The 24477-nt window shown below is 44.0% G+C and overlaps 1 protein-coding gene across 2 annotated transcripts in view; it reads left to right on the top strand.

Moving 5' to 3' along the window:
• The first annotated feature begins 1752 nt into the window (after nucleotides 1–1752).
• Nucleotides 1753–24477, top strand: part of RCBTB1 (RCC1 and BTB domain containing protein 1) — a 50154-nt gene continuing 27429 nt past the window's right edge. Inside the window, exons 1-5 of one of the 2 annotated variants that reach the window (XM_082676016.1) lie at nucleotides 1767–1858; nucleotides 2373–2477; nucleotides 17383–17458; nucleotides 17574–17743; nucleotides 18499–18649. In XM_082676016.1, the coding sequence (XP_082532142.1) occupies nucleotides 17618–17743; nucleotides 18499–18649 (277 nt within the window). In that variant the 5' untranslated portion in view covers nucleotides 1767–1858; nucleotides 2373–2477; nucleotides 17383–17458; nucleotides 17574–17617. Of the gene's footprint in view, nucleotides 1859–2372; nucleotides 2478–17382; nucleotides 17459–17573; nucleotides 17744–18498; nucleotides 18650–24477 lie in introns of both variants that reach the window. The other variant, XM_082676015.1, reaches the window with a different exon arrangement.

The following is a 24477-nucleotide window of genomic DNA, read 5'->3' as shown; positions in this document are numbered from 1 at the left end:
AGTAGGCCTCTTTTAGTAAATTCACTGAACCGCTACCTTGGTCAAGCCACTTCGTTCAGTGGATATTAAGGGTCTATCACGTGGACCTTCCCTCAGTGGATGTTGAGGGCCTACCACATGGACCCTCCTCATTCACTGGCTACTGAGGGCACAGAAATAAGCCCAGAAGTCTTGTTTTAAAGAGTTTATAATCTAGGGAAGAAGATAGGGATAGATAATTTACTTCTTAGAGGAAGTGAACAGTACATTTTTGAGCAATGTGAGATTTATGTATCAGAATATGTACAAGGTCCTGGAAATCAGGGAAGGAGTTACATCTGACACCATCTGAATGAACTTCAGCTGCCGATGCTGTTGAATCAGGAGGAGGATGCAGGGTAGGAAGACAAGAGTAGGTGGTATTTGACCTGGATTTTGAAAGATGAGTAGGAGACTGATGTGTACCTTGGCGTGTTGTTAAAGATAACAAGGGCTCAACAGTGGTTAAAGCAGTAAGAACAGAGTTTATTCAGGAACTATTGCAATAGGGGAAAAGAAACCTCTGTATACAACTGGGCTCAGTTCCCCTATTGCAATAGTTTTTGATTAAAATCTGTTTTTACTGCCTTAACTACTGTCTGGTTCTGGTTTTCTTTATGGGAGGAGAGGGTGCTGACTCAAGGCATTTCAGGCTGAGGCAAAAGAATGAACAAACATAAAGAGGAGTAAAGCAACTGAGGGAAAAAGTAAGTAATCTAAGGAAAATTGAGCAGTCAAGGAAAACAGGAATTCTCTGCAGCCAGAGCCTCCAGTAGTACTGCACAAGCGCTGGAAGATGAGGAAAAGTAGGCTTCTTTTAGCTTAGAAAATGCTGTGTTTTCCTATTTAAATGGGGAAAGTTTAAACAAAATTGCTTGGAAAGTTATGCCAAGAAGTTGGGACTTTATACTGTAGAGCCAGGGAGTTTCCAGAAAGCTGTGCAGTACTTTATAAAGATGACTGTGGTCTCAATAGATGTTAGGCTGCATGAAGCACCAGGAAGCATCTCCACTCCCAGCCTCGGTTTACTCATTTATAACAAGAAAAAAAAATGGGTCTTTTGCTGTCTTAGGTCCCTTCCAATCTTGACAGCCTGCTTCCCCGAGGTACCGCTTCCTTCCTTCCATTACCTGGGCCCTGTGCCTCACTCCCTCCTTCCTTCTGATCTTGGTTCAGTTGCCACCTTCTCTATTCCCGGCCCTTAGGGGCTTTTCGACCGGTAGATAAATGGGGGGATGGTGGGGGCGTTTCTGGAGTAAAACGAGCCTCTCCTCCGAGGCCCTTTGTTCCCTGCAAGCACCACCTCAGTAATGCCCACGTGGGTAGGGCGCGCTATGGAGCAGGGAGAGGAGTTTCCAATTGCATGTCCGTCCTAGGTCCCTTTGGGGTGGCTGGACGGCCCTCCCCACGGCCAATCAATCATCCAGGGAGGGCGGCAGGAGCCCGCCCCTCGCGCGTCCCTGGTTCCCAGAGAGACAAAAGCCTTTGAGTCTCGGCAGCCACCGAGCGCGACCGCGACTCTCCGCAGAGCCTGGGGGCGGATTCGGACGGCCAATCGGCTTCTTGAGGAGTCCCGTGCCCGCCGGCCCAGGGCCGAGAGACTACAGGATCCCAGCCTGCCCGGCGAGCGGATTTGCCCGGGGCTGGCCGAGCGAGCTGGGAGGCGGTATCACGTGAGGCGGCCCGGCCCACGTGACCCGGCAGCCCGGCCCCCGGCCCACTCGCCAGCTCCGCCTTTAAGCCCGCCACTCGCTGGGTCCCGCAACGCTTGCGAGGTCCTCCCGGCGCTCCCGGCTGCTGGGCCTACATGGACGGCGCGCGGCCGCGGCTGGCCTCCCAGGTAGCCGTGGGGAAGGGGGGGCGCGGGCCCGAGCTCGCGGAGGCCCCTTTCGCCCCTGCCTTCTCCTTGCTCCCCCTTCCCCGCGGGCCTGGCCGGCGCGCCCTGTTACTCCTGCGCTCTCCCTCCCGCCCTCCGGTCCGGGTCCCCCGGCCCCCCGTCCGCTGGGCGCTGCATCCGGGCGGGTGATGGGGCGGCCGGCTCCGCACCGTTAGCGCCTTTGCTAGCGTTTCTTCCGAAGAGGAGGGGGGACAGGGTTGGGAGAAGGTCGGGAAAGTTTTCCCTACTCCCTCTCTTTTTTGAGCTTCAGGGACGCGGTTTTGCTCGTAGCTGAAGTCTGTCTCTGCTCTCGACGCTGTTTGCGTGAGAGGAGACCTCCCCTCCGACTCTCCCGGTCCTCCCTCGGCCCTTAGCATCTCTTCCTCGCCTCCGAATGTCACAAACTATACGCTGTTTCCCTTTCCCCCACACCACGGAGTCCACCAAGGGGTTTCACTTAATAGGGACTTTTATCCAGGAGTGCGATGAACCGAATGAAAAGACATTTCTTGTCCTGCCTCGGGTAGACTACCTACTCTATTATATTTGAGATGAACATCTAGGCACGCTCTGGTCTGCTCTCGTAAGTAAGCTTTTTGTTTATATTTATTTGTATGTGAGACTCTCCGAAGTCATCTGCTGCAGAACTCTGCACCTGGGGATTACAATTTTATAAAGTAATATTATAACACTTAACCCCCCCCCAGATTCATAGTCTTATTTGTCTTTGGCCTTTTCTTTTTGGGGGGAAGATTATAGCCCTTGGAGGCAAATACTATGAGTTGCTGAAGCTGGTGTGCGTTGTGAGCTAGTAACATGAAAATACCAAGGTATATAATGCTGAAAGGAATGGAAAAATGATTTAACCCTGACAACAGTTTATAGTGTGCTTTAGATTTTAGAAAGTATCCATTTGAAGTGGGCGCTGGTGAATTTCACCTTTTTAAGCTGCTTTCAGGGTTGAATATGTAACTGTATATTTAGATTCTATTAATATAGCAGTTGATCTGTGGAATGGGTATCTTTTAATCATTGTGAAAATACCAGTCCATTTATTAATACTTTTAGACAGGTCCTTTTTTTCTACCCTCCAGCATTTCTCTTGAAGAGGGGATATTAATCTCTAAAGAGATTTCTTCCACGGTGGCTTTTATGTGTGATCCAAATGATCAAGTTCTGAGAACTTCGGAAATCAAATAGCCATAAAAACCAATGCAATCAAGTTTGTAGCTTTAAAAAAATTCTTTTAAAATTTTTAAAGCGTTGCCTCTGTGGTCCAACAAGAGCTTGGCTACATCTTAATAATCAGCAGTTCAAGCTGAGGAGTCTGAGACAGTGTCCTCCTTTATCTGAAAGAGTGGGGAAGATGAAACTGAAGGGAAGTCAAAGACCTTTATTATTATTATTTTTTTTTTGGAGAAAGCATCGCTCTTTATTTTTTAAAATTTTTTTGAATTTATTTAATTTTTAAGACCTTTATTATTATTATTATGCTGTTCCTTCTGTGTGTACTACATTAAAGAGTAAGACAGGCATGGGAAACAAGGTTTGGACCCTCAAGGAATCTAGAATCCAAGCAGAAGCATAAAGAAGAATGTACATTACATGTAATTTATATCATCTAAAGATAACAAGTTAATATTTTGGGGTGTAAGCCCTTTTTTTAAATTATTTTTGTCTGTGTTGGGTCTTTGTTGCTGTGCGCGGGCTTTCTCTAGTTGCGGTGAGCGGGGGCTACTCTTTGTTGCGGTGCGCGGGCTTCTCATTGCGGTGGCTTCTCTTGTTGCAGAGCACGGGCTCTAGACCCCAGGCTCAGTAGTTGTGGCGTACAGACATAGTTGCTCCGCGGCATGTGGGATCTTCCTGGACCAGGGCTTGAACCTTTGTCCCCTGCATTGGCAGGTGGATTCTTAACCACTGCGCCACCAGGGAAGCCCTGGGGTGTAAGTCCTTTTTATGAGACAGATTTACTGGGTTGCTGTGTTCAGATAGTGAGATTCCAGATTGTAAGAGATACTGTGATATCCAAATCTAGTTCATTCTTGAGCCTAGGAGAGCCAGTTACAAAAGTTTGAGTATTGAAGAATTTATCCAAATCTATTTGCTTCTTGAGTTTAGATAGAGTTTGGATAGCAAGAATTCAAATAGTTGGGGAGACCTCTATGTTTTCTAGTATTAGATATACTTTAAAAAATGATATCATACTCATGCATACATAATATATTGTAAAGTGTGAAATGACTTCAGAAAATGATGAGTCTCATCTGGGGAAGATTATACTCAGACCGTTCCTGAAGGATGGTCTCTATTTATTCCACAACCCCAGAAAAGATTCCATGGCTTTTCTAAGCTTAGCATTCCATGGGGGAAAAAGAATATTTTGCCCAGGTATTCTTTTCCATGCTTAAGAAAAAGTTCTAGTTTGGGAAATAGACAAAGTCTATCCCCTCTCTAGTGCTTCAATCCTGAACTCAAGTGGTATTGTGTAAAACATTCAGTAATACTGTTTACAGCTGTGGTAGAGGTGTTTTCCAAAGATGACTGCCAGCAATTCCTCCCATCCCTCCACTACTGCTTCTCCTCCCATCAAGAGATGCCGTCTGTTTCTGCTCCCTCTGAATCTAGGCTGGCCTTGTGACTGACTTTGACCAGTAGAATGTGGTGGAAGTGATTGTGCCAGTTCTGGACCTAGTCCTTAAGAGGCCTGGCAGCTCCAGCATTTACCCTCTTGGAGGCCAACAGCATGTACAGAGGCTTGGGCTAGACTAGGTGGAGAAAGAGAGCCCACCTGAGAGAGAGATGCGAGCAAGGCCTGTTTCAGCCCTAGTTAGTCAAGTTCCCAGTGCCTGTGACCCCAGCTGAGCCCAATCAAAACACAGAATTGAGAGAAATAGCAAATTGCCGTTGTTTTAAGCCACTGAGTTTCAGGAATGCCATATTACTCAGCAAAAGGTAACTAACCCTGGGTATAAATGTGGTTCACATGTAAGTCAGTTCCAAGATGGGATCCCTGAGCACAAAATTGTGGCCAGCATATGCAGTGGCATGCTTTAAAGATAAATCTCTAAATGAGTTAAATCTTTACTTCATATTAACATAGGGATGTACTTACTGAATTGATTAAACTGAAGACTGGCTATGTCGACTACTACGTAACTGGTTAAGTCAAAAGTCATTTTCTTTTGTGTAGTTGGTTATTATTTGTATATATGATTGTTACTATCAGTCTTAACACTTGGTGATAGGAGTATCTGACATATTTTAAAGGAATTGCCAGTTGTTGAGATGACAGATGTGTGGTGTTCCTTGCAGTTGGCCATTTGCTCAATTTAGCACCATGCTTGTAGTCATAAGTCTTGACAGTACAGATGTAAGATCTGCAGTGAACACATGTCTTGAGAGGTGCTTTGCTCTCAAGGGTCAAGGAGAGTGAATCTTATGCAGACTGTCGTTTCTAATGGATATGTTGCAGGACTTTAAAAAATAACTGATGGATTTTTCAGGGGCACTTCTTCCTGCCTTTAAATGAAAAAGTTCTCTGAGCAACTTTCCATTCCAATTCTGGTTAGTTCGGTTTAAAAAAAAACCCAGAAAACCAAAAAAACCTCTTTTCTGGGAGAAGAAAAGCTCACAGGAGATCAAATGGATGCCTTTATAGACTTATGGTCTCCAACTCCCCCCGGGCTCTGTCTTAGCATCTTTTTAGGTTTCCCTGGTCAGTGCTCTTTCCCATCCTCCCTGGTGGCTGCTTCAGACTTGAGACCCTTGTTTTTATTGCTTCACCCCATTTTCTGTTGCTACCTCCCCTTTTGTTCTCAACAGTAAGCCTTCCATCTTCCTTCACTGGGAGAATTGGTGACCTCAGGAGAGAATGCCCTCAAATGCAAATCAAACCCACAATGACCTACCACCTCACACCCACTAGGATGATTATAACGATAAAGACAGACAATAATTAGGTGAGGATATGGAGAAATTGGAGCCCTCATAAATTGGTGGTGGAACTGAAAAATGCAGCCTCTTTTAGCAGAGTCTCAATAGCAGAGAGAATGCTAAAGAAAGAAATTACCTCCAACCTCTGGTTCCCCAACCTTTAAACTCCCTTTCATCGTATCTGTCCTTCTCTTGTGTTGTGTGGAAGATTCCCCAGCTTTCTATAGCTTATGTGCACCTCTGCTTCAGATCCCATTCCCTAGTCTTTCTCAGAAACCTCATTTAGTTATGTCCTCTCCTCTGTCTTTCTACTGACTCCTTCCCAATAACATTTAAACATTTTCAGGTCTCTAACATGTTTGGAATAAAAAGATCATCCAAAATATGTCCTTCAGCTCCAGCCCATTTTACAGTTACTACCCCCGTTCTCCTTTTTCCCTCATAGTCAAATTTCTTTTTCTTTTTTTAAATAAATTTATTTATTTTTGGCTGCGTTGGGTCCCCGCTGCTGTGCGCTGGCCCCCTCCAGTTGCGGCTAGCAGGGGCCATTCCCCGCCGCGGTGCATGGGCCTCTCATTGCGGTGGCCTCTTCCGCTGCGGGGCACGGGCCGTAGGCACGTAGGCTCAGTAGTAGTGGCATGCGGGCTCAGTAGTTGTGGCTCGTGGGCTCAGTAGCTGTGGCTCGTGGGTTCTAGAGCGCAGGCTCAGTAGTTGTGGCGCACGGGCTTATTTGCTCCGCGACGTGGGATCTTCCCGGACCAGGGCTCAAACCTGTGTCCCCTGCATTGGCAGGCGGACTCCCAACCACTGCACCCCCAGGGAGGCCCCTCTTCACAGTCAAATTTCTTGAGCAAGTTCTTTCCATTCACTGTTTCCTCCTCTTCACCTTTCACACGCTCTCAACTTGCCGCAGCCTGGCCTTGTCCATCCACAGCCTCACTGAAACTCTTCTTAAGGTCAGCAACAATTTTTGTTAAATCCTGTGGACCGTTCTCTGTCCTTACCTTGTTTGGCCTCTCAGCCGCGTCCGACACTGACACTGCCTCCTCTGTGTGATGCTCACGCCCCTGGGCTTCTGTGTCACTGTTCTCCTGTATCTTCCTATTCTGCCTGTTCCTTCCGTCTCTGTTATGGAGCACCCATTGTCCCTTTGCTGTCAGAGTTCCTTTGAGTTCTGTCCGATATCATCTTCTCTTCTTACTCTACACACTTTTTCCTGAGTGATCTCATGCCAAATTGCCAAATCTCCAATCCAGATCTCTTTCTTCTTAAAATTATTCTTTTTATTGAAGTATAGTTGATTTACAAATATTGTGTTAGTTTCAGGTGTACAGCAAAGTGGTTATACATATATGTATGTATCTATACAGATCGTTCTTGATCTTCAGATTTATAAATATCTATTGGACATACCTACTTTTTTTTTTTTTGCTGTACGCGGGCCTGTCACTTTTGTGGCCTCTCCTGCTGCGGAGCACAGGCTCCGGACGCGCAGGCTCAGCGGCCATGGCTCACGGGCCCAGCCGCTCCGCGGCACGTGGGATCTTCCCGGACCAGGGCACGAGCCCGTGTCCCCTGCATCGGCAGGCGTACTCACAACCACTGCGCCACTAGGGAAGCCCTGGACATGCCTACTTTGATATCCCACAGGTAGCTAAAGGTAAAATGTCCAGGGTAGAATTCCTCATCTCCTCCTGAAACTAGCTGTGTTCTCTCTACCATAGTAAGTGGCATTACAGATCGCTCACTGCCTAAGCTGAGCATCTGAGTGTAAGCCTTGGCTCTGCCTTTTTCCTTATCCTGCTCCCTCCTCCCATTCAGTCAGGTACAGAATGCTTTTGAGTCTACCTGTTTTCCCCCACTTGCGTTTCCCTGGCATAGGCTTCCATTCTTTCTTTCCTGGTTCCTGCAGCCGCCTTAGGCTCTGAGTATGTCTCCCCCATCACCCCCATCTAGTCTGTACATTCTGCCAAAGTATCTTTCACAGACATACATACCTGATCACGCCACTTCCCTGCTTAAGATCCTTCAGTGGTTACGTGTTGCTCTTTGGATAGTCTAAGTTTTTTGGCTACAACTGTGCTGAATTTCTTTCAGTTCCTCCACCAGACTTTTACCTGGCATATATGTTCACTGTTCCAGCTGCTTGCCTTCTCTTCAGGTACTTGACACTTTCTGATTCGGGTGATTCAGTAGCATCCAAACCTCCCGGTCAGAGCATGGCCACACTGTGGTGAGCATCTGTTTATGTGCCTAGACCCCCCTGATCACATGGAAGTTCTGCTGGGGGTGAGAGGGCGATGTTGGCTGTGTGTCATGTTTACCTAGAGGACTTTCAGTAAACATTTACGGAGTGAATGTAGTGTGGTTCTGCCTGTCTATTGCTGGAATTTTAGTTTGGCTTTAGGCCATTACAGGGCACAGTTGATACTTTTCATGCAGCAGAGACTAGTAGATGAAATCACTTCAAAGATGTCCCCGTAGGAGAGGTTCATGATACCATAAATAGGTTTGAACTTGGGCCCCTCCATTCCAGCCTTGGACTTATTAGGAAAATAAAATGAACTATTATTGTGTCCTATCCATTTCTTTAATTGTTGACCCATCTATTTTTATGTAGTCTATTTTGCAAAGTCTGTATGTTTGGTGCAAAAAAAAACACAAAACCATAGAAGAAAATTATTTGTAATCATGGAGGTTTTTTTTTTCTGGTTTCCTTTTGAAAATAAAAGTGTTTTGTAAAAGCAACATAGTCAGCTTCACAACCCTGAATGTTATTCTTTTTTGTTGCTAATGCTTTTGCCACTTGGGTTGTTTGCTTTGCTAACCCGAACACTTGGCTTCAGTAAAATTTTTTTGTCACTTACAATGAGTGGTCAGATTCCCGACTTCCTAGAATTGCCTAAAGCTTCTGTGCAATGAAATGAAAGCAGCCTCTTGGATGATGGGGCTTAAGAATTGCTTCCTGAGGCCATTGTTGCAAATTGTGCTTCGTGTTAAGTAACCTGTTGGTGGTTGGGAGGTGACAGTAGTCTTCTTAAATGAGTGATGAATTTGAAGGAAACTGATGAGGCAAAGGGGAATCACAGTGAGTGTTAGGAAATTCTAAGACAGCAGCATGTGGTCTTTATTTTATTTTATTTTATTTTCCGGTACGCGGGCCTCTCACTGTTGTGGCCTCTCCCGTTGCGGAGCACAGGCTCTGGACACGCAGGCTCAGCGGCCATGGCTCGTGGGCCCAGCCGCTCCGCGGCATGTGGGATCTTCCCAGACCGGGGCACGAACCCGTGTCCCCTGCATCGGCAGGCGGACTCTCAACCACTGTGCCACCAGGGAAGCCCAGCATGTGGTCTTTAAATGAAGCTAGGAGGGTTACCTTGTCACCTGTACAGCTGCATCTTTATGAAGGACGGCAGAAACTCCTCTGGAGAATGCTACATTCTTAGAGTCCCTTAGTCTTTGTGGAATATGTCAAGTATTCAGGACATTCTTTCGTTTTCATTCTTGCAGTGCAGTAATATTGCAGAAAAGAGAAGTGGATGACAGCTGTTCTACCTGTAACAGCATCAGTGTCTCAGCAAATCTCTGAAACTTTGCTCCTTTGATGTAGTTATACCAGAGGATAGGTGAAATAGTTTTAAAGTGTATTTTTATTTAAAAGCCTTTTAGGCCGATTCTTTCAGAGGCTTGTCTGGACCTGGGAAACACATTTGGTGTCCAAATCAGAATTGTAGCATCTGCTCAGTCTCAAAAAGCTCATCAGAATAAGTATGGAAGAAAATGCTATGAGTAACATGTGGCTCTTCTGTAACTTGAGAGGTTTTTTGAATTGCTTTTGCTGTAGCGTGGATATATGACATAATGAGTTGTAAAGTTGTGCCCCAGAAGTTTACCCCAAACCCTATTCCTGTTTCCTCTGTTTGAAAGTTTTCTGAGAATTGAAATATAATGTACTCAAAAATAGGGAAAGATGGCCACACCCTTAAATCTTTTGTCTTCAAATGGGAACTTCTGTTGGTGAAAAAGGAAGAAGGCTATGAAAAAGCACTTGTTCCTGCAGGAAACCCGGATGATCTTCACTGAGGAAATGCTTACATTTTGTCATATGCTTACAATACTGAGAATTTGAGTTCTGGGATTTCATGTAACAGTTTTCTGGGAGACATAATTTTTATATAGTAATTGTTGTGCACATATTTTTTTTCCATTTGCATGTATCACGTGGGCTGTATGTTTGCATGTTGCATCTCAGTGCTTGCTTAGTTGTTTCACTGCATTTGCATTCTAGGTTTCCACTTACTAGGATTGACTTTCTGTTAGTCCTGAAGTTCCTCAGAGGCAGGGGCCATGATTGTATTGCTTTATGATTTCCCCCCGCATTATTGTATATGGGGTCATTGTCAGAAGAATTAATATATACTATCATTTTGTTCACATTATCATAACGGCAGAGGTTTTTTTGGCAAGGCATCTTAGACTTTATCAGTAGCTCATTAACTATAAATTCCTGTTGTAAGGCGGGTTAGCAACTAAACTGAGAAGTAAAATCATCACCCATCCAGTTTATGAAAATAGAGAACCCTCTATTAGGAATCTTCAGTTTATGTGTAAGTGCTTTAATTAAAGTTTTTTTGCCATTAAAAAATCATTTTTCATATTTGACATTGCTGTTTCAAATAGTCTAAACCTGGCTATGGCTTGTGTGCTGAGGAACATACAGGCCATTTTCAATGGATTGTCCCAACGTTCAGAGTCCTTCGTGTTTCCTGTGAGGATATCAGCTTCCAAGATAAAGAATGATACAAGTCACTTCATGCCCGAAGGATGACACCAGAAAAGCAGTCAGAATCTCGGGGCTAACCAGTTCTGGGTTGCTCACTCTGTTTTGACCTCTTTTCCTTAGCAAGCTCTTAGGTCAGCAGAACATGGGTTGGGAGGTGTAAAGTCTCATCAGTAACATCAGTCTCCTTTGCGCCAAATACACCTGGTTAGAATTTGGGCGTTGAGGTCTCTGTGAAGCCACGTGCTGGCTTACGAGGCAACCCTAAATTTCTGGTATTGTTTAGTATTGAGACCATTATTTCATCAAAAACAAAGTTTTCCTATATTATTTTCTTTATTTCATGTTGTTTTTTAAACTCTGTAGACATATTCAAATATATTTTTGCTGGATCAGTAAAACAAAGCCTTCCCCTCACCCTCTCTTAACACTTGGTTCTTAGGGGAAGGGAAAACAAATGTGCTCTTAGAGGGTTCAAAAGATTGGCTGCTACATTACTCCTTCAGTCTTCCAGTTCTAGATATAGATTTCTAAAGTTGGAAGGTCTGTGTTTGTCCTCTTGATTGAATTTGCTTTCAGAGTGTAAAATGAAATAACCTTTTCTTCCCCATGCCACCAGCTCTCTGAGGGACAGTGCCAGTCGCTAGGAAAAGCCATCCCAGGGAATGGGATATAGATCTGTAGTACTAATGGACACAGAGTTAGTCTGTGGGAACACAGGATGTATTTTCAAGTGCCAAAGAAAATATGGAGATCCAAGTGGGTTGGCATATTATCCTTTGAGAGCATTAAACTCTTTTCCAATCTCTGCTTCCATTTTTCTTTTCTGTTCTTCTGTCCTTGCTTTATCTCCATAGAGCAAAAAAATCATTGATTCACCTGTTAATGCATGAGTGATAATTCAGTCTGAACATGTCAGTGCTATTTATGAGAATTTCCTAAATAAAATAATGAATAAAAATAATGCAAAAAAGTCACTATCTCATTGAACTTCACAAGTTAACTACTTAACATAACTGACATGCTAATTACAACTCATTTTTATGATTATCAATCAAGCCCTGGAAGGACCTGTTCATCGAGGCAATTCGTTTGGTCTAGTTTGAATTGCTGTAAGTTCTAAGAAGGTAATATTTCTTTTAGAAATGTTCCATTCAGAATTTCCCTAATCTGAGCTTGCCTTCCCAAGACAGAATTATGATTATACTTTCCCAGAATTATTTTTTAGGTCTGAAACTTCTACATTTAATTTTTAAAAATGCATCTTTGAGTTTATTAATACAGGCTTGATAAAAGCCCATGGGATCATTATTTGATTTTTAAAAGTTGTGGTAAAATATACATAACATTAAATTTATCATTTTAACCGTTTCTGAGTATACGGTTTAATGACATTAAGTTATGCCAGTGTCATCGTTCTCAGTCTCCAGAACTTTCTCATCATCCTGACTGAAATTCTGTATCTATTAAATAATAACTCCCCAAACCCATACCACCTAGGCCCTGGCAACCTCATTCTACTCTGTCTCCGTGAATTTAACTATTCTAGGTACCTTGTGTAAGTGGACTTATACAGTATTTATTCTTTTGTGTCTGGCGTATTTCGCTTAGCATAATGTCTTGAAGGTTCATTCCTATTGTACTGTGTGTCAGTATTTCATTTCAAGGCTGAGTAACATTCCGTTGTAGGTAGATACCACATTTTGTTTATCCATTTATCTGTTGATAGATATTTGGGTTTTCCATCTTCTGGCTGTTGTGAATAATGTTGCTTTGAACATTGGTGTACAACTATCTGGAGTCCCTGCTTTAAAATCTTTACACTAGGAGTGGAGTTGCTAGATCAAATGGTAATTCTATGTTTAATTTTTGAGGAGCTTCCATAATGTTTTCCATGTTGGCTGTACCCTTTTACATTCACACCTTCTACATTTAAGTTTATATTAAAAACTCATTTTACAGATTTGCCTGAAACATTCTGCCACCCTAGGTTGTGAATTGAAAGCAAGAATACCTCTTAAAACTTTTAACAGCTTAGGGGGTAAGCATAATTAAAATAACTAAGCTTTAGTTTCATTTAAAATACTTAGGACAGGAATAAAGATGCAGACGTAGAGAATGGACTTGAGGACACGGGGAGGGGGAAGGGTAAGCTGGGACGAAGTGAGAGTGGCATGGACGTATATACACTACCAAACGTAAAATAGGTAGCTAGTGGGAAGCAGCCGCATAGCACAGGGAGATCAGCTCCGTGCTTTGTGACCACCTAGAGGGGTGGGATAGGGAGGGTGGGAGGGAGACGCAAGAGGGAGGAGATATGGGGATATGTGTATAGGTATAGCTGATTCACTCTGTTATGCAGCAGAAACTAACACACCATTGTAAAGCGATTATACTCCAATAAAGATGTTAAATAAAATAAAATATTTTTGATCACAAAGTGTATGTTACAGAAATTTGGAATATATTTAAACAGAAGAAAATATCACCTCTAATCTCTCCAATGAAGTACATTTTGGTGTGTGTATATCCTTTTTCTTTATACGTTATACTTAAAAAAATTGTATTCACGTAGTACACATTGTTTTTTTATATAAATTTATTTATTTTATTTTATTTTTGGCTGCGTTGGGTCTTCGTTGCTGCACGCAGGCTTTCTCTAGTTGCGGCAAATGGGGGCTACTCTTCATTGTGGTGCGCGGGCTTCTCATTGCTGTGGCTTCTCTTGTTGCAGAGCACTGGCTCTAGGCGCATGGGCTTCAGTAGTTGTGGCACGCGGGCTCTAGAGCACAGGCTCAGTAGTTCTGGCGCATGGGCTTAGTTGCTCCATCGGCATGTGGGATCTTCCCGGACCAGGGCTTGAACCTGTGTCCCCTGCATTGGCAGGCGGATTCTTAACACTGTGCCACCCAGGAAGTCCCAGTACATATTGTTTTATAACATACTTCAGTCTTACAGAGTACTTTTGGTTTTTGTGGGGTTTTTGGTTTGTTTTTGTTTTTTACTTGAGAATAAGCACATAGTTTAGCTTTTTGTTAGCATCTTCCCTTTTGATGCACAGTAACATGGGAAGGGAAAACATTGGATTATCTTTCTTTAGGTACTTGGTTAATTACTGCTGAATCCTACTAACTTCTTGAGTTGCTAGCAGTAAATTTGTTGCTTGGCCAGTGTTACTGCCTTTGTTGTTCTCATGCATTCATAAATCCACATAACTTCTTCCTTACATGTTTAACATAAAATTGTAGATTTTTATAGAACAGCTTTTTGGGAAACTCAGGCTCAGGAAGATTATCATGGTTACTTTTGATTAAAAGTAAACCTGGGAGGCTTCCCTGGTGGCGCAGTGGTTGAGAGTCCGCCTGCCGATGCAGGGGACACGGGTTCGTGCCCCGGTCCGGGAGGATCCCACGTGCCGCGGTGCGGCTGGGCCCGTGAGCCATGGCTGCTGAGCCTGCGCGTCCAGAGCCTGTGCTCCGCAACGGGAGAGGCCACAACAGTGAGAGGCCCACGTACCGCAAAAAAGAAAAAAGTAAACCTGGGACTAAAACCCAGTCCTCAGCAATCTCTGTCCTTTCTACCAGGCCAGGGGTACTGGTGATGCTTTCTGATTTTATGAAGGGTGTGGACATGGAAGATATGTGACTTGGCTTTTATATTGACTCTCAAGTTACAAGTGTTTGGAGAAATGTCTTGTTAAATAATGCTTCAAGTAATTTAGCAATGGGTAGACTCAGTTTGTATAATAAGCCATCATTATGCAAGTTAGCTTGATTATTTTTCAGCAGATTACCAAACCCTTAGGGCAGAGTTGCCTGTATAGTGATTAATGACTTCAGAATGATTATAGTGCTGTCAGGAAGTTGTATAACTTTGAATGGTAATATCCTTTTGTGTTATAATGTTAAAGGTGGTGAATCATATTTTTGGCCAATGTAATTATTCCTCCCATCTAAAATGTAATTGTATATTACCATAAAATATTAAATTTTGATACACTTTGATACAGGCTTTGATACAGTTCATATTCTAGGAAAATAGGCATCTGGATTTTCTTGGAATTTATCTACCTGCTTATAGATATCCACATTGTTTCATTTCTTATGTTTTCCCCCTCTGTTGTTTTTTTTATAAATTTATTTATTTATTTTCGGCTGCATTGGGTCTTCATTGCTGCGCGTGGGCTTTCATTAGTTGCGGAGAGCGGGGGCTACTCTTCGTTGTGGTGTGTGGGCTTCTCATTGCAGTGGCTTCTCTTGTTGGGGAGCATGGGCTCTAGGCGCGCGGGCTTCAGTAGTTGTAGCTCGTGGGCTCTAGAGCGCAGGCTCAGTAGTTGTGGTGCACGGGCTTCGTTGCTCTGCAGCATGTGGGATCTTCTCAGACCAGGGCTCGAACCCATGTCCGCTGTATTGGCAGGCAGATTCTTAATCACTGTGCCACCAGGGAAGCCCTTGGGGGGCATCTTTTCTATTACTTCTAAAAGCATTTAAGACAATCTTCTTACCATACAAAGAACATTTATAAATCAAGAACAAAGAAAAGAATGGCAGTCCAGTAGGAAAAATAGGGACTTTATGTAAAAGAATGGCACCTGGACTCTTAATCACATGAGACCGAGAGGTGAAGGGTACACATGCTGGCTCCGGGTGGCGTGGCTTCAGGTCCCGAATCTGCCACTTACTAGTTTGAGCAAACTCTTAAAGTCTCTTTACCTCCATTTCCTTGTCTATAAAGTGAGGATTAAATGAATTAATAAATGTAAAGTACTTGGAACAGTGCTTGGCACATAATACTCAAGAAGTGTTAGTTGTTATTGTTGCTATGACTGTGATTATTTTTAAAAAATTATCCCAACCTCACTCATCATAAGAGAAATTAAAGTTTAAACAAAACTGAGACACCGTGATAACACACTGTGAGCAAGGCTGCAGGTGAAAGGGGCTGCCAGCATGGATGGTTCTTTTATGTATTGGTACTGCTTTAGTAGAGGACAATTTGAAATAGCTATTAAAGGTGAAACAGCTATTAGACTTGGACCCTGCAATTCCAGTTTTAGGAATTTATGTTAGAAACATATATTAAAAAGACATGTATATAATGTATGCAAACGGTAGTTTCAGTATTGTTCATGTTAGCAACAGACTGGAAGTGACTTAAATGTCTCCCAGTAGAAACAGGTAAGCTGTTAAATCGATGTCATGGAATGCTCTGTAGAAGCATTGAAAAGAAATGAAGTAATTCTTCTATGTGCTAATAGGAATGATTTCAGAGATGTACTGTTAAGTGGCAGCGGGGGAAGCTTCCACACACTCACACGTATAATGCTATGTAAGTCTACACTGTGGAAGGAATTAGAATCACCTGTTTCAGTGGTTTCCTTTGAGGAGTGGGTTGGGGAGGGATGGTAGAGAGACTTACTTTCCTCTATCCTTTTGTACCATTTGAAACAAAAATTTTTTAACATGTTTATGTATTAGTTTTTACCCTCCCCGAAATCCTTTCTCTCTTCCCACCAACACACACACACACACACGCACGCACGCACGCACATACATACACATTCATGCACACTTTTCAGAACATTCAAATGTTAGTCCAGGAGTCTGGCTATGCAGTGATAGGGACCAGCCTGTCCTGATGGTGTTTAATGCTTATTGAATATGCGCTGTGATCCTTGGGGTATTGCAAGCATCTGGTCCTTGTCATCCAAGCTGGTGCTGATGGATAAAACCTCCCTCGGCGGTGGAAACTGAGGCCCTGGCTAAGTAAGCCCAAGCCCCAGGGATCTCTTCTGTAGGTACTGTTGGAGGTTCTGAGGCCAGAAAGACCTTGGCTCGCTTGGCTAATTTTAGAGGTCTGAAAAGAGGGTGGGCGGGAAGGAACTTCCCGAGTTATTATGAGTTATGTAGCCCATTAGGAAACCCTGGTTGTGTTTATCAACTGCTTGGTTCTGTTTCAGTTTCCAGAGGTGAGAGCCAGAATGGAAACTCACTTGGCATGATAGGTTTTGTGCTTTGTGCAGCCCCCTGGACTTTCTAGAAATACTTTTTAACTCTCGAAGAATTGGAACTATGACCAGGATTCTTTGTGTAAAACTTCTTAAACAGTTCAAATTTAGAGTTTTGTGGAAATTTATACATATCTCTACATTTTATAGGGTGCTCTTTAAGCTAATTGCTACTTGCATGAATTCTGTAGTCGTCAGCTCTGACACCAAGATGAGGGTGAATTCTCTTACCCTTGTTCATGTAACTTTTCTCCGTGTGAAATGAAATGTCCATGTATATATGTGGTCATATAAATTAGGAATAGAACATAATACTTTCTTTTATGTTTTCATCCAGTAAATTTTAGGCTACTGCTTCTTAATGTTTTTGCCGCTCCGGGCTATCTGAGGGATGTCCCATTTCTATCATTAAACAGTGGCTCAGTGTGGCAGTGATTTTCTACAAGGGATGAGGGTCTTTCAGGGCATCCTGTGGGTGGTAGTGGGAGAGTAGGGAGGTAGAAATAATGATTCTGATTTTTATAACACACACACACTCCTAGTTGAGAATTAACTGCCTTAGACAAATGAGTATTGTAACCTTTAACTTTATCTCAGTACCCTGGAGGGGAAAATACCTGACAAGACCTTGGTTTCATCTAGTTGGCATGTCTTCTCTCCATTGTCTGCTGTCGGGTTGCACATAAACATGTATGTGACAGATGAGCACTGACTTGTAAGTGGGCAAGACAGACAGTTGGTTCCAGCACATTGTTCCTCCCGTTACAGGAAAAGGCACAGGTTTGAAGGTAGAGGAAGGATTGGACACGTTGCTGGGGCAAGTGAGCGATCCATTTAACCAAAAGTAGGTGGTTTATTCTGAAATTAGCTTTTGTTTCCTTGTATTAACATTGTCTTTTTTTGTTCTAGTTTAGTGGTTATTTAATTTTTTATTTTGGAATTTTGTTTGTTTGTTACAGCAGAGATGTCGGCTTATTTTTAGGAATTACTTGAAACCAGAGTCATGGTGGATGTAGGAAAGTGGCCAATCTTCACTCTGCTCTCACCTCAAGAAATTGCATCTATTCGGAAGGCGTGTGTCTTCGGCACCTCAGCCAACGAAGCACTGTATGTTACTGACAATGACGAGGTAAGCATCTCTCAAAACCCAGGGCTTAATTTTAGGGCTTATTTGGGGTTGAGCTTTAAAGTGTGCATTGTGAAGACTGAGAAAAAGTGGGGCATGAAGAGAGCCTAAAATCCAAAAAGATGGTTGTCTTTGATAGAATTTGTCTTTTCTTTCAGTTTCTTGATTTAATACCCCTCATCCCTACTACTGTTTGAGTTTCATAGTATAGCCAAATATTCTAAAACTTTAGTCAGCAGACGTTGAATGTTTCTTTTTTCTTTTAATAGATTTTATTGATTGATTGATTGGCTGCATTGAATCTTCCGTTGCTGTGCGTGGGCTTTGTCTACTTGCCGCGAGCGGGGGCTACTCTTCGTTGCGGTGCGAGGGCTTCTCATCGCGGTGGCTTCTCTTGTTGTCGAGCACGGGCTCTAGGCGTGCAGGCTTCAGTAGTTGTGGCACATGGGCTTCAGTAGCTGTGGCTCGTGGGCTCTAGAGCACAGGTTCAGTAGTTGTGGCGCACAAGCTTAGTTGCTCTGTAGCATGTGGGATCTTCCCGAACCAGAGATCGAACCCGTGTCCCCTGCATTGGCAGGCGGATTCTTAACCACTGCGCCACCAGTGAAGCCCTGAATGTTTCTTAACAACCATGTCAGTCTCTTCCTAGCTACTGAGCTGTCAAACTGAGTTTTAGTGTGTCTTATATTCAGAGTGGAGAAGGGACCTTTTGTGTAAATGTAGGCCAAGTGACTCAGACAGAACTATTTGTTTCCCAGGTCTTTGTATTTGGACTGAACTACAGTAACTGTCTAGGAACTGGAGATAACCAGAGTACACTTGTGCCCAAAAAGCTGGAAGCCTTATGTGGAAAGAAGATTAAGAGCCTTAGTTATGGGAGTGGACCGCATGTTCTTCTCAGCACCGAAGGTAAAGTGGGAATAAGTCCAGCTTCTGTTTGTGGGAAATCGAGCAGTTAATTCTAAGCTAAGGGGTGGTGGGTTTGTATCAGATATTGGATTTTGAATGATCTGTGTCTTAATTTCTGAGCGGAAGTACACAAAACAGGTAAAAGTTAAACACTTCAGGTTCCCTCTGGAACAGCCATAGGATGACTTGCAATTTAAGCAAACTTTTGAGGCTTTCGACAACTTATGTAAAGTTGTGGAAGATGAACTATAGCAGATGAAGTGGTCCTTCAGCCTAATTTTTCAGTGAATTGTTGTAGCAAGGCAACGTCCAGGTTTTACTCGGTACTTTTTTTTTTTTTTTTTTTTGGCTGCGTTGGATCTTTGTTGCTGTGTGTGGGCTTTCTCTAGTTGCGGCGAGAGGGGTCTCCTCTTCGTTGCGGTGCATGGGCTTGTCATTGCAGTGGCTTCTCTTGTTGGGGACCACGGGCTCTAGGCACGCGCGCGGGCTTTAGTAGTTGTGGCTCACAGGCTCTAGAGCGCAGGCTTAGTAGTTGCGGCGCACAAGGTTAGTTGCTCCATGGCATGTGGGATCCTCCCGGACCAGGGCTCAAACCCGTGTCCCATGCATTGGCAGGCGGATTCTTAACCACTGTGCCACTAGGGAAGCCCACTTGGTACATTTTTAAAAACACAGTTAGTACTGGTTTTCCTTGTGTGAATCTTGAATTCAAGAAATCTCAGTTCTTTCCTTGGCATTCGTGTGGGTGCCATATGGAAAGAATGTGGGGTGGATTCTTCTTTTCCTCTCTGCCTCCCCAAGATCACCAGAGGGGCCTGCGCATTCTTCCTTGGTGATTTATCTGTACTGTGGGCACCCAGAGCTCTCTGAAAATCTGTCGTATATAACCCAGCTTCTTCCCTTTATGTTTTAGGCACATTAGTTCTTGCTCTCTAGCCTTTTGTTGGGTAAACTGTAGGGCGCACGTGGGAGCGTTTGCTTCTCCACCTTTCTGTCTCTAGCCTGGGGAATCACAGCTTAATTGGATGTTGCCGTGGGTCTTGGTATTGAGCTTTTTAACAGCCTTTAACTTACATCTGAATCCACTCCCAAGTTCTCCACATCTTTCTCAGGCTGTGAGATCCAGATGTGAGCATGATTGTCTGGTAAGAGTGGAACTGGTGTGGAGTATAATGAGGTGATTATCTTGCCTCTGCATTGTGTCATCATGCCTTCCGGCATCACACGGGGTCTTTCAAGCAGTTGCTTCTTTGCAGACTGGTTCAGCTTGTCATCCATTGTGACCTGATGATTTAATATTTTCCTAACACATGTTAATTTTAATGAGGCATTGATTTCTGACCATAAAATACTGAAGCAGTTTTTTCTGGAGCAAACATACAGAAACACATGCATTCGGATTCTTGGTTTTCTTCAAAGTAATGACCTTGGGCAACTATAACTTTTCTTCTGGAATTATTTTCAGAGTCCAGATCCTACAGTTTTGACTGTCTTGAATGTTACAATTAGGATATAAATAAACATAAAACACAAATATAAATAACTGTTGTTGTTTTTTTTTTTTTTTTTTGCGGTACGCGGGCCTCTCACTGCTGTGGCCCCTCCCGTTTTGGAGCACAGGCTCCGGACGCGCAGGCCCAGCGGCCATGGCTCACGAACCCAGCCGCTCTGCGGCATGTGGGATCTTCCTGGACCGGGGCACGAACCCGCGTCCCCTGCATCGGCAGGTGGACTCTCAACCACTGCGTCACCAGGGAAGCCCAAATAACTGGTTTTCTTGTGGGAATAGTCTTCTTTTTGTTTTTAATTCAGTTTTGATTGTTATAATACATTTAATACAACATACATATGATACATGATATATAGGATGTTTAATGTATGTATGGTACATATATTTGTGTGTATTTTATAAGTATTACAAATAGTCACATAGTTTAAAAACAGTTTAACACTTTAAACCATCAAATAGTATATGGGTTTTAGTAGAAAACAGGACTCTGTCTCACTCCTCCTTACTCTTAGAAACTGCTATTCAGGTGGAATTACTTTTTAACTCCTTCAGGTGTTTTTTTCTGGTATTTACTCTCATATTTTTAAATTAACATGCTTATACTGCTATTTCTGAATTTTTTTACTTTAGATATTATCCTTTGACTTTTTGTAACAGCAGATAGAATTTAGCTCTCTTTCTCCTACCTTCCCTCACCTTATTGCGTCACTATAGGGATATCACCACTTTGGTTAAATCAGTATTCAGTGTTCACATTACTAGGAGTCGATAAGTATTATTTATAGCTGAGGCATCTCCTTTCTTATACAACTGTTTGTTTTCCTGGGCTTACTTGTTTTTCATAAATGTATGCTGGAACTCTTCTGTAGCGCAGTATTTTTTTTTTTTTTTAGCATCTTTATTGGAGTATAATTGCTTTACAATGTGTATTAGTTTCTGCTTTATAACAAAGTGAATCAGCTATACATATACATACATCCCCATATCTCCTCCGTCTTGTGTCTCCCTCCCACCCTCCCTATCCCACCCCTCTAGGTGGTCACAGAGCACCGAGCTGATCTCCCTTTGCTATGCGGCTGCTTCCCACTAGCTATCTATTTTACATTTGGTAGTGTATGTATGTTCATGCCACTCTCTCACTTTGTCCCTGCTTACCCTTTCCCCTCCCCGTGTCCTCGAGTCTATTCTCTAGTAGGTCTGCATCTTTATTCCCGTCCTGCCCCTAGGTTCTTCGTAACATTTTTTTTTTTAATTCCACGTATATGTGTTAGTATACGGTATTTGTTTTTCTCTTCTGACTTACTTCACTCTGTATGACAGACTCTAGGTCCATCCACCTCACTACAAAAATATGGAATGCTTCACAAATTTGCGTGTCATCCTTGCGCAGGGGACATAGTAATCTTCTCTGTATCGTTCCAATTTTAGTATATGTGCTGCCGAAGCGAGCACCAGTATTTTTTTTTTTAATTTTTAATTTTATTTTATTTTTGGCTGTGTTGAGTCTTCGTTGCTGTGTGCGGGGTTTCTCTGGTTGCAGCGAGTGGGGGCTACTCTTCGTTGCAGTGCCTGGGCTTCTCATCGTGGTGGCTTCTCTTGTTGCAGAACATAGGCTCTAGGCGCGCAGGCTTCAGTAGTTGTGACGCGCAGGCTCTAGAGTGCAGGCTCAGTAGTTGTGGCGCAAGGGCTTTGTTGCTCTGCGGCATGTGGGATCTTCCCAGACCAGGGCTCGAACCCGTGTACCCTGGGTTAGCAGGCAGATTCTTAACCACTGCGCCACCAGGGAAGTCCCTATAGCACAGTGTTGCTTCTGGGCACCTCTGAGCATATCAGTACATCTCCGGAGTGTTCTATCGCCCTACTCTAGCCTGGACTGGTCACTCTAGGCTGTTGCACAGCCGTCGGCCTAAAACTTCATTTCACCGTCATCCTCGGATGTCCCTTCTTTGTTCTTTCTGGATCCTTTGTCCTTTCTGGATCCTTTGTCCTTTCTGGATCCCCTATTTTTTGTGTCCTGTGTCTTCCTCCTTGGATTATACCCTCATTTGGGTGAAACACATCCCTAGTAGCTTCTCAAGGAAGCAGGTGTGAGAGAAATCTTTGAGACACTGTTTTAAAATGCCTTTATTTTACCCATGCCATTGATCAGTGATTTGTCTGAGCAAAAAGAAAAAAAAGGTACAGTATTTTCTGTTCCAGTCCTTTATACTATTTTGAGTATTTGCCTCTACTACCTGGTATGCAAGGCTCAGTCCAGAGTAAAGGATCTCTTCCTGTTAGGATCCCATTTATAGCCCCTGAGGCTACTGGCATTGCTCCAGTGTAATCCCCTTGCTAGCTCTGGCGGGGGGGGGGGGGGGGGGGGGGGTGGCCTTCCCCCCAGGGAGTTTTCCCCATAGCCATCTGCAGTCCCTGGCTCTCTTGTTGACAGAATGGTTCTTGTTGGCATTTTGTGCCTCTCAAAGTGCAAGAGAAATATGTCTAGATTCAACCCACCTCTGCATTGCTGCAGCCCCACCGTGCCCATTCATTCCATGGACCCAGGTGGCCGCGTCAAGGGAGTGCACCAAATGGTCCACTTGGTGGTTCCAGTCAGCTTCTTGTGATGGGCATCAACGTGTCCTACTTTAATGTGCCTCTTAAATTCCCAGAGTGATTTCATAGGGCCATGCCCCATGTGGGCATCCCTTTAACAGTCTAGTTTCCATTGCTCATCTACCTGACCATACAGCCAGGCTATTGGCTATAGCCCATGAGTTGGTAAAGACCCAAACATACGGGTTTTTACCATTGCTTAATTCTTCCATCACTGCTCGGAAAACAGCCTGCAGTTCAGCCCACTGCACTGATTTATTCTTGACTCCTTCAGTCAGTCTTGCCATCCACTGGTCTTAACGTGGGCGCTCTCCAAATGGGATATTGTCCATTCACCTTGGAACTGTGTCTGTAAAGCAAGCGGCTCTTTGGTGTTCAGTTAGAGCTTCACAGGGCATGTCCACAAGGCAGTGGGTTCCAGCAGCTCCTCAGGCAGCTCCAAAGTCAGTCCTAGATGAAAAGAGGCTCCCTGCTCACGCCTGTCTGCATCCCCCCAGCAGCACGCTCCCCTGTAAACCATTTCTGTTTTATTATGAAACTCTTCGGGTCACCGCCTTTCTTATTAGAGGGCTTCTCCGACACCACCCAGGATGTTATGGGCATCTGAGGTCTCATGATTATTTTATGTCCTTCAATCACTGAGGCAGTCTCAATTAATGCCCAGGCTACTAATTTTCTCTCAAATGGTGTGTACCAGACAGCGGCATCTGGGAATTTTCTGGTCTAAAATCCCAGTGGTCACTGCTGGGAGGTGCTCCCGGGTTTGCCATAAGCTCCTCTTGCGGAGTGCAGGTGGCAGATACCCTCAGAATCATATCTGATGGGGCCGTAAAGCCCCGTAAGCCCTGGGAGAGCTGCCGCCCTCTGCTAATTCAGACACGGGCTGCTCTTGCGCAGGTCCCCACTCAGATACTGCTGTCTTTCGGGTAACCTTATAGATGGGAGCTAGCGTGGTTTCCAGATGTGGAAGATGTATTCTCCAAATGCCAGGTAAACCACCCAAATGCTGGCTTGCTGCTGCTGCTTTGGTCCTAGGGGTGGGTGGCGACAGCAGTTTAGTTTAGCTTCTGGCGGAATGTTCTTCGTGGCTTCGGCAGGTTATTCCTAAGAATTTTACTGTTGGGGAGGCCCTGGGACCTCTGTGGGATTTATTAACCAGCCCCAGTGGGTCATGTGTGTCACCATGGCATTCACATCACTCCTTGCCTGCTCTTCAGTTTCCAACATGGTCATAATGTCATCAGTATAGTGTATGATTGCACTTGAGACCTGTGTCAAGTCCAGATCCCTTCTGACCAAATTGTGATCGTAAGCTTGTGAGTTCAGATAAACCTGTGATGACACAGTAAAAGTAAACTGGGATCCTCCCCACATGAAGGCAAACTGCTGCTGGCTTTTTTCTGAGATCGAGAAGGAAGCACGTGCAAGGTCAGCCCCTGGGTTCCGGCTTCTGCTGGCCTGCTGCATCTTCTTTGGGGCTGAAGCCACGACCGGAACTGCTGAGGCTGTAGGCGGCACAACTTTATTTACGCCTCCACAGCCTACCGTTAGCCCCTAGGAGCCACCTGCCTGTTCCCCAGGCCTCACAGGGCTACCGTACGGTGAGTGCATTGGTACCAGTGTTCCAGCTTTAATTAAAATGGTGAGCTCTTTCTGTCCACAAGGTGTTCTATATTTAAGTTCAGCACCTGTGCGGGCTCAGGCAGTTCTAGTGGTTCCCATC

This window comes from Grampus griseus (assembly GCF_964374135.1).
Source record: "Grampus griseus genome assembly, chromosome: 18".
Lineage (NCBI taxonomy): Eukaryota > Metazoa > Chordata > Mammalia > Artiodactyla > Delphinidae > Grampus > Grampus griseus.
Note: the sequence above shows the minus strand (reverse complement) of the source record. Positions and strands in the feature narration are given on the sequence as shown.